Source organism: Leuresthes tenuis, unplaced genomic scaffold (genome assembly GCF_036924035.1).
Source record: "Leuresthes tenuis unplaced genomic scaffold, fLeuTen1.0.hap1 SCAF_3, whole genome shotgun sequence".
Classification (NCBI taxonomy): domain Eukaryota; kingdom Metazoa; phylum Chordata; class Actinopteri; order Atheriniformes; family Atherinopsidae; genus Leuresthes; species Leuresthes tenuis.
In genome coordinates, this window is record NW_027325357.1 from 18,183,906 (window position 1) to 18,194,140 (window position 10,235).

A 10,235-nucleotide genomic window follows, 5' to 3' on the forward strand; every position below is an offset into this window, starting at 1 on the left:
ACGTTCAGTAGAAGGACGTGGGCGCGATTCTGCGTCCACTTCTGTCGCTGCCATCAAAGGTATTTTGACGCAGTTCATCTTATGAGTTTTGGAAGAAATCATCTCTAATTATTAAAGTCATCACGGCTGTGCACAGACTGGACTACGGAACTCATTCTGTTTTCCTTCTTGTTTTTATATAATAAACGTCATTTGACTTATTTATTTCAAATCGACACGTTATTTTTGAAGTGATTTTTTGGGAACAAAAACAGATAACACAACCCAGAAGAAAACATTCAGAAAGGTTTGGAGGACACAATGTAATGATAATACTTTAAAAAAAAAACTAAAAAAAAACATCTCAGTGATTTTCTGGTCGGGGCTTCTGCCTCAGAGGTTTCGCGGAGGTGGAATGTAATTGGCTGAGTCATAGCTTTATTTAAAACTCCGCCCATGACTGCTTAACAAGCCTGGCCCAGCGCTGTCAGCCACAGTTGTTGCGCGTTGCTTGAAGTCCCAGTGGACGGAGTTCACTCTGACAAACGCCAACCGAAAACTGCAGACGACCTGCAGGCAGCACCAAAAGGGGACAGAGAGCGGCTTTGCAAAGAAGCGTGCGGATACGACACCGGTAAATACGGCATATTTGTCTTACTGTCAAGTATTTCAAGTGGCCTGCAGTAAGATGCATTGGGCTTTGGGTGTGTTAGTGTTGGGTTGAGATTTTGTTTATTTATTTATTTTTTTAATGATTCTTAAATTGCATCCTGCCCCACGGGAGAAGCGTGCACATGCTCTGCCCGTGTTTGCTCACAAACACATATCACTGCACAACACCTCCGCCTTTAAAATATTAACGTCTGCTCTTTGCTTGCAGGCTCCCAGAGTCAGATGGTCAGGATCGCGGAGGGATTAACCTCAGAAGAACAACAAACCAAACACTGGAAAAAGTGAAGATCCTCTAAGGGACTGCTCATTTTCAGAACTCTGTGTCAGCTCCTGGATATCCTTCGACTTAAAATATATTTTTTTAAAAAAAGGCGCAACAGAGAGCCACAGAGATGGATGTGGCGGCTGATCAGCCCCGCTGGATGCATCACCACGCCGTGCTGAACGGACAACATCCAGACTCTCACCATCCCGGCCTAGGGCACAACTACATGGAGCCCACGGCGCAGCTCCTGCCTCCAGATGAGGTGGACGTTTTCTTTAATCACCTGGACTCACAGGGGAACCCGTACTACCACAATTCGGCCAGGGCCAGAGTGTCCTACAGCCAAGCGCACGGTAAGACCAGGCAGATGTAGGCCTCCGACAAAAAGAAAAAAAAAAGAAGAGAAAAGAAAAATCCCTCGCAGTTTAAATAGGACTTTCCAAAGTGAATGTGAGATTTTTCAATATTTTTTTTAGAAGGTAAAAATAATTCGGTTTTTGTCTGACTTCCATAAACTGGATGTGTCAGTTATTTTTATTAATATTAATTTGTTTGTGCTTCTGTATTTTTCTGATGTTTTAGATTATTAAGATAAACATCAACTGTGGATTTTAAGATTGTGTCTCTCAATATATATACAGATATCTATATATAGAGATATATATATTTATAGGTTTTATAACGGAGAGAGTACACCCACCTTACTTTGTTTACAGGTCTAGAACACAGTTAATCCACTGAATCAACAAGTCTCCATGATGTTTGCATGCAAACTTCCCTGTCACAGAAAACCCCACACAGCCTAAATTAGTAGCTTATGTCATGTTGTCTATAATAAAATGTCTGCTGTAATTTCACAGCTCGTCTGACGGGAACTCAGGTCTGCCGGCCTCATCTCCTCCACAGTCCGGGGATTTCATGGCTGGATGGGGGGAAAGCAGCCCTGTCGGCCCACCACCACAACCCCTGGGCCGTCAGTCCCTTCAGCAAGCCCAGCCTGCACCACCACGGCTCGGCATCCCCCGGCGCCCTCTCTGCTGTTTACCCGTGCAGCAGCAACTCAAACGCGGTCTCCGCATCCTCGCTAACGCCGCCGTCCCACTCCAGCTCCCACTTGTACACTTTCCCTCCCACACCCCCCAAAGACGTGTCGCCGGATCCAGGGGCCGTGTCTCCGTCGTCCTCCGCCACCAGAATGGACGAGAAGGAATCTATCAAATACCACGTGTCGTTACCGGAGGGCATGAAGATGGAGGGATCCAGTCCGCTGCGAAGCAGCCTGACCTCGATGAGCGCCCAGACTCCCTCCACCCACCATCCCATCCCGACATACGCCCCCTACTCTCTCCCAGCGGCCCACGACTACGGCAGCAGTCTGTTCCACCCGGGCAGCCTGCTGGGATCACCACCCAGCTTCACCTCCAAGAACAAAGGCAAGACACGGTCCTGCACCGGTGAGTCCTCTGCAGGAGCTCGAGACTAACCCCCAAAAATAAAGGAAAGGAAATTAAATCTGAAACTCCTCAGCCAGCATTTAGACGTAGAGGTTACCTGTGGTTTATACAACGATCTTATCACAGGTCTGCTGGTTTTGAACTGCAGCGAGTCGGTGTCAGTTTAACCAAACTAAACCAACAGATAGCAACTCTGCAGCAATAACAAAGTAACGTCACGCATTTTTTAAAGCGCCGTCATCGGCTGGCGATAATGTTTGTGCCACAAACCTGTGAGGCAGATTTGCATAGTTTGTCACGTGTTTTGAAATGCCACGTATGAATTAATTTACTATAACTTTGATCTGATTTTACGAGATTATCATTTTACTCTTTCGTTATCTAGTAAACAATCTGACTTTAGGTAAATTATCGCCACGCATGTTTTTTTTTAACGAAACAAACAGACAAAAAAAGATCAAACGTAAGAAAATCGTTTATTCTAAAGACTAAGATCTATCAAGACCTTAACCTTTATTATTATCATATATATTTTTTATCATTTAAAACCCTGTCAGGATTCTCTCGTTTATATTATTTAAATTGTAGCATTTTAATTGATAATGGATACAATTCAATAATCCTTGATCTGGAACTACTGGATTTGATCTCTTTTGACTGACAAATTGCGTTAAACGCATGCAACTGTGATTTATGCATCAGCGAACTTTAACATTTTTCAAAAACTCTATACTCTTAGTAACAGTAGAAACAATTCGCTACCCAGTGAATAAAATCAGCGCACAGCAGAGTCACTTTGATAACCCTCTTTTGTTAACCGTGGCTGTGTAATTGCGCCCGAGCTGGCTGCAGCAGGACGGTGAACTGGATCCAGCGCAGAGGTGTGAAAGGAAGATCGCACACAGCCAGAACCTCAGTGTTCAGGAGTCGCTTCTCTGTTACATAAGACACTAAGACGTTGTCCTGATTGTCCATTGATTGCACGCCAGAAAGGCTTTAAGCACGATCATGTTTAGCGGAGATATGGTGCAGAAAAACTTAAGCCCCCAGTTTCTTTTGACACTGGCTGCAAAATTAAGCTCCACAAGTTTAACAATATTGCTTCAGCTCGTTGATAACTGAAATGTTCAATCACAATATAGACATAAACTGGTGTTTTGTGGCTGCCCGCTTTATGAGATCTCAGATGTCCAAGACATTCAAAAGATTCATTTCCTAAAGTGGAGATAGTTGTCCGTGTTATTTAAAAGACGAATTGGTGCTGAATTGATGTCTCAGACACTGAGGGTTACTTGTACAGGAATCCCTTCAACTTATGGCTCTTTCTGTGCCTCTGCTGAAGTAAGCTGCAATAAAGTCTGCACGTTTTTCCAGTCTGTTGCATGCATCTAAACAATGCAGCGTCTGAAATGGCAGAACTAAAGTCCTTTAATCTTTGTTGTCAGTGGTACAGCAGGGGCTCACACACTTGTGCACATGGACACACAGACTTAAATACAGATTCACAGCATTTGACTTGTATTGTTCACACATGTCAATGCGTGTTCTCCCTCAGAGGGCCGTGAGTGCGTAAACTGTGGCGCCACCTCTACACCTCTGTGGAGACGGGACAGCACCGGACACTACCTGTGCAACGCCTGCGGACTCTACCACAAGATGAACGGGCAGAACAGGCCACTCATCAAACCCAAGCGCAGGCTGGTGAGTCCCGCTCTCTCTGTGTGGAAGTCAACAACTGTGTAAGCGAGGGGTAGTAAATAAAAAGTGTGAGGTGAAGGGTGAAGGGGCGGAGGTACAATTCCAGGAAAGTTATATTTTCCCAATCAGTTTCCAGGAATTGTGTTTCCCGCTCACCTCTTGCTCCTTCGGCTCAGGCTGTGAGCAGAATCAGGCCATCTGCGTTGTTGCTGTTATCATTATAATAGCTACTTCTGATGCTGTCATTGATAGCAGGGCCACCGTGACATCTCTTGAAACTACACACTCCTCGCTGACACCTCATGCGCCACAGTGCTGCTCTGTGTTGTACACAAAAAGTTTGGGATTGTTTTGAGTTTGACATCTGAGCAACAGATTGGTCGTGTATTGTGTGTCTGCACTTTATTTATTTTTTTAGTATATCATATAAACTGTGGGATCAGCTGTGTTCTTAAAGTTTTTCTTCTTAAAGCCAAGCAAACAACATTAAAAGCCGGTGTTTTTATGTGGATGAGGCCCGGCCGTGAAGCCGAAACACTGTTGTTTTTATCGGCTCATGAAAATTTGACATTAGGGAGATGCATGATTTTTAAAGGACCATAAATATAAATGAATATTGAAAAGAGTAAATTGTAAATAATAAATGTTTACATCAGCATTGCTGCTTGGAACTAGGCCAGCATTCAACCTTCTGTCACATCCATCCTACCTATGAAGTTGCTATAATGCATTCAGCCACAGCAGGTTGAGGACATGAAATCTGCGAATTTCAAGCTACAAGAATGCTGCTTTAGATAACTCTAAATTTACCCCTTCAGGATATTTTTTTCCCCTAAATTTTCATTTGCAGCCACAAAGGGGTGGCTGCAAACCAAAGGGTTTCTCCACCTCAGTGTGACCCATACAGCAGCTGCTGTGTTTTTCATAATGTGTTGATGAAGGAGGCAGCTGTGACATGAAGACAGTGGGCTGTTTGCAGAGTCAACAGGCATTAAACGTTTGTGTTCCACTGTGGGCCGCCACACTTAAACCAGAACGCGAGGAAATTGTTCCATTGAACCAGTTTTACTGTAAAAGAGCACTTGATGAAAACATCAGGATGCTTCAGATGAGAAGTGTTGTTTCTAATTTTCGGACCAGAAAAAAACCAAAAAACAATACTTTAATTTTCTCCCACCAACTTACAATCCACTGCTAAAAGAAAATGTTTTATAGAGACAAGCTTGTGCTATGGAAGAAGGCTGAAGGCGCTGCTTTGCGACTGAAAGTCGTTTGTATAACCATCGGTACAAGTTTTGTAAAAAATCCACACATGCGGGTTTTTGTCGCCTTCAGAAACATGTTCAATAGAAACACCAAAACGCCAGCAGGAAAACAACTGTCTGTTTCATACAAATCATACGAGCATGTCTCCCCCCCCGCGCCATTAACACGGCCTATAAACGCATATACGGTCATATATCAGGTCTGGTTTCCGTACATCTCGGTCGGGACTCGCAGCGCTCCACTGCGTCTTGCGCTCAGCGGCAGCAGCCTACCAGTTGTTTCCTCTCCGGATGTCTGACCGCTCCAGATAAAGCAGCAGGGCCAGCGCGCCTGCTTCCTCCTGCGGCCTTCTATAACTATAGGCCCAGACCTCACTTTCTAGTGGTCAAGCTTTTCGTCCACCAGAGACGCAGAGCAGCACAGTGAGTTTAAAAAAAGACTAATGGGACAGCCAGGGAAGCTGAAGTATGCCACAGTGCAACCTGGGCACCGTTTACTCTACTTTCACTGTGTTCATGTAAAAAAAAAAAAGAAAAGAAAGAAAAAAAGAAAGTAAATAAAATACTGATATCACGTTTGTTAAGATGACACAATTGCTGGGACATTTTTGACTGCGGGTGCAGGTTGTTATATTAATTTCCTGTTCTGGAAATAGGTCTAAATCAGTTAAAAGCACGAAATACTCAGACTTAACTAACCAGAAGAGACCTGAGACTCACATAATCTGTGCACCCCTTTTACTTTTTTAAACCAACAAAGATTAAAAGAAATTTGAAATAATGAAGATAAATTATATTTACTGTCTTGTTGATCAATTTGAGCAGCGACTTTACTGGGGGAAACTAACATGAACTGATTCTCCAGAGCTCCAACAATGAGTCATTAATTAGTTTGTCAAAGAGCAAAATAATGTGCAACAGTTTCAGTTAGTGGCTAATAAATTCTATTTTTATTCACAATAATCACACAAATGAAAAATGTCTTTTTCTTTTTGGTCTTTCAACCGCTGTTGGACAAATTTGAAAATCTGCAAGCGAGCTCTGGGAATGTGTAATGAACCTTAGCTTATTCATCATTTTCCACGATGACAGTCCTTAGCCTTCATCTTTATTTCTCACAGCCATTTCAATCAGTAGAATAGAAACATCTAATTAATTATGGGTTATATAATTAGGGTTATATTATGCACCGGTACCTAAACTGTCTTTTGGCCTGTCTGCTTGTGTTGCTGAGCTCTAATCAAAGCTTAATCTTTATTGTTCCACAGTCTGCTGCCAGACGAGCTGGCACCTGTTGTGCTAACTGTCAGACGACCACCACCACACTCTGGCGGCGCAATGCAAATGGAGACCCAGTGTGCAACGCCTGTGGCCTCTACTATAAACTGCATAACGTAAGTCTCTGACCGCTGATCCCCAGTGTGGACCCAGTGCATGGCCCAGCAGATGGGAAGTAAACTGCCAGGTTATTGAGCATTAAGAGAGGCAGGAAAGAAAGCGAGGATAAAAGGAGAAGGAATGAGACTTTTTCTACTCTTAGACACTGTTGCACTCGTTGGTGTTTTCTTTCTTTGTGCTTCATTGTTTCCATGGTAGGCGTAATCCCCTTGAGGGTCACAATGGTGGAACTGTTGTTGAGAGGGTCTGCCACAAGGCCAGCCTCCATATGAGTGGTATTAAAGCTAGAGAGGCATTAAAATAAACAGTAAAGGCGCCGGAGGTGGATATTTGTAAAATCAACACTTAATTGATTTAATTATTAGATATTCCTTGTGTAAGTAAAGCCTGAGGTTTCTGTGGTACAGAGTACCATCGGTGTTTGAAATATACATACACGTTGAAACAAGTTGACACAGTTCTGGAGGTCTAGTCAGGTCAGATTTGATCATAGTAACAGAGACAGACAGTATAACAGCTCACTTTTCAGCGATGACTTTATACCTCTGTTCACAGCAGCCTATTTTAGTGGGCGGGGCTAGCCCCTCAGCTCCACTACATCCCTCTCTTCTGTGTGTGTGTGTGTGTGTGAGAGTTTTTCTTCCAAGTTTTTAGATGATGAACAATTAGAGTTGTTGCTTAAATGGGTAACATTCAAATGACATTTTAGTTATTTTGGGTTCTTCTGTTGTCCTTGTACATCTTTAATGAGGCTGCATTTGATAACAAATTAAAGCCCTGGAGTTCCAACTTCCAAATTGGGGGGGTATCTCGGGTTTATTAGCCCTGACTTTCTAATCAAATGTGGCGTGATTTGAAGTTACAGGAGGAGCTGAATATAGGGAGACTGGATAATTCTACTCTGAACTCGTGCTCTGGTGTAACAGTAACCTGTAAACCTGAATGGTTCACTAAATGATTTATTTTCAGACCTTTAGAATACCAAATAAATGCTGCGAAGTGCGAGAAAAAATGATTGTTTATTCATAGTGTGTCCCCTTTAAAAACGATTAATCACGCATCTGTGAATAACAGAGTTGCACCGAGTGGCATGTTTGTTGATAATTTACTGAGTGAATCCCACATCCATGTTTCCACTGCTCCTACTCCCGTAGCTCAGTATGCATTAGTCCATGGCGGAAAATGCACTGTACAGCTGTGTTTGAGTAATGTTTCATAGAAAGTGCTGTTTTAGGAAATGCTTAATCTTTTTTAAAGCTTTTTATCAAACTGAGAGTGGAGCTAGAAAAACTAAACTTTCAAGTCAAATTTCATGCATGTGGAGATGCGCATTGTTAAAGCAAGAACCCATTAAATTGGATTGGGAATGGATCTGGATAACTTTATTTGAAATTACAAATATTGGCATTGGTCTACTAGTTTAAAAATGAAAGCACCAAAACATGACTTAGTTTGAATTAGGTAAATATCATAGTTTGGTGTAAACTGAACCGTCCCTCCAAACAGCATTTCTCACCTCCTCGTCTATCTTTTCCCACACAGGTGAACCGGCCTCTTACCATGAAAAAGGAGGGAATACAGACACGCAACCGGAAAATGTCCAGCAAATCCAAAAAGAATAAGCGGGGCAGCGACAGCTACGAAGAGTTTTCCAAAAGTCTGCACGACAAGGGCTCTCCCTTCAGTGCCGCCTCACTGGCCGGTCACATGTCCATGGGCCACTTGCCACCCTTCAGCCACACCGGACACATGCTCCCCACGCCCACGCCGATACACCCATCATTCGGCCACCCGCATCACTCTAACATGGTGACAGCGATGGGTTGACAGGAAGATGAGTGGGGGTGGCATCGATTTCCAGATCCTGAGCTGGTTACATGGAGGGGATTGAGGGTCTAAGCCGAGGACATTGTGTACAGTGTTACAGGCATGGAGCATGCGTGTCTTCATCTTGATTGTCTCTCGGTTGATTATGCCTGTGGTGGGTTGTGAGAAGAAAGGACCTTTTACTACTTATCTATAGGTACCAAATTTGGTGGTGAAACGTTTGGCTTCCTGTCAACCAGGCACACTTATGTAAACACAAAAAAAAAGTCTTTGCACCTCACAGTTTTGCCCCGCTGACAGCCTGACCGATGACAGTGTGGGTCAACACTTGCTGGTTTATGGTCACTGTGAATATTGTAAATATCTGAGACTGGAGGGAGTGTCCCAGACAGAAAAATGCCCTTCACTACCTAAAATTTGCTGGGTTTTTTGCTCATGGACAATTTTAAAGCAATTCTCCACATGAGAAAGAAAGCAAACGATAAAGGTTTATGAATTCTAATTTGACACTGTTTATTATAATTATTGTTATTATAATTAATATTGTTATTCAGATAATTTATTTTCACAATTGTTTTTTTCTTTGATGATATTACCTGATTCGTAATATGGATACTGTTATCCCAATTATGAATATATTTTTAGCTGAAGCGCTTTGTCTGAGCTGGTCAACATTTATACTCGAATGAAATAAAGAGATCAAGTTCAATATCCAACCTGTTCTGTCTATTCAATGTCAGCTACATATTGTAAGTCTCACAGGTGAAAACCTACAAGTACAATGATGATTTTGAGAAACACAAGAGGAACATTCAAACTGAGAACATTCAAGAAGGTAGCACTATTAATTTACTCAATACAAATCAAAGCAACACTAAGAATTATTCACTTCCACATCAAATTATAAATCCATGTTAATCATATGAAAATCAGCTTCTTTGCTTCCTCACCAGAACATCAGATTTACAATTTATCTACACCTGAAGCAAACGTTTAATTTGCATTCTTCTACCAATAATCTATCATTCAATGTTGAAATGGCACATGCCTGCTCTTAGCAATCTGTAAATAAAAGCTGAAAGTCTGTTGGCCTCTGAAAACTGTTGATTACAAAAATAAAAAATATATAAACCTAGCAATGATGACTGAGAAAACTTATTTTCCTTCTGATCAGATCATGTACTCATTTGTACATTAAAAAAAGATCAAATTATTACTTAAACACAAAGGGGATTGTTTATAGTACTGAACTCACAGAGAGTCACAGTGGTGTGTTATCGCTTGCAAACCCTTTTGAATGTCTTTTTGCATTTCATGCATCAATATGTCAAGTTTTAGATTTAGACAAAAAGAACTCAATTAAACAGCTGGCAAAAGTAGTTGAACCACTTGGATCAGTCCTTAGTTTGAACGTAAAATTGGAATCAGGTGTATTCACTCAATGGAATGGCAACCCATTTTATTTTAAGATCAGGGCTTCATAATAGACTGAGATCTAAGAAAATCTGAGAAAATAAAGATGTTGACGATCATCAGATGGGAAAAGGTTACACAAAGGTTCACATCTGTACAGAGTCCATCTGACTGTCTACAAATGATGATATTCAAGAGCTGTGGCTATGGTGGTTGACACTGTCGCCTCACAGCAAGAGGGTTCCTGGTTTGAATATCAGCTGG

The 10,235-nt window shown here is 42.1% G+C and overlaps 1 protein-coding gene across 1 annotated transcript; it reads left to right on the plus strand.

Annotated features, from left to right (window-relative positions):
- The first annotated feature begins 878 nt into the window (after positions 1–878).
- On the plus strand, positions 879–9,274 carry gata2b (GATA binding protein 2b). The gene is made up of 5 exons (XM_072382248.1): positions 879–1,269; positions 1,777–2,370; positions 3,926–4,071; positions 6,602–6,727; positions 8,274–9,274. The coding sequence occupies exons 1-5, from the start codon at positions 1,044–1,046 to the stop codon at positions 8,556–8,558; spliced, it is 1,377 nt and encodes a 458-aa protein (XP_072238349.1). The 5' UTR covers positions 879–1,043; the 3' UTR covers positions 8,559–9,274.
- The last annotated feature ends 961 nt before the right edge of the window (positions 9,275–10,235 follow it).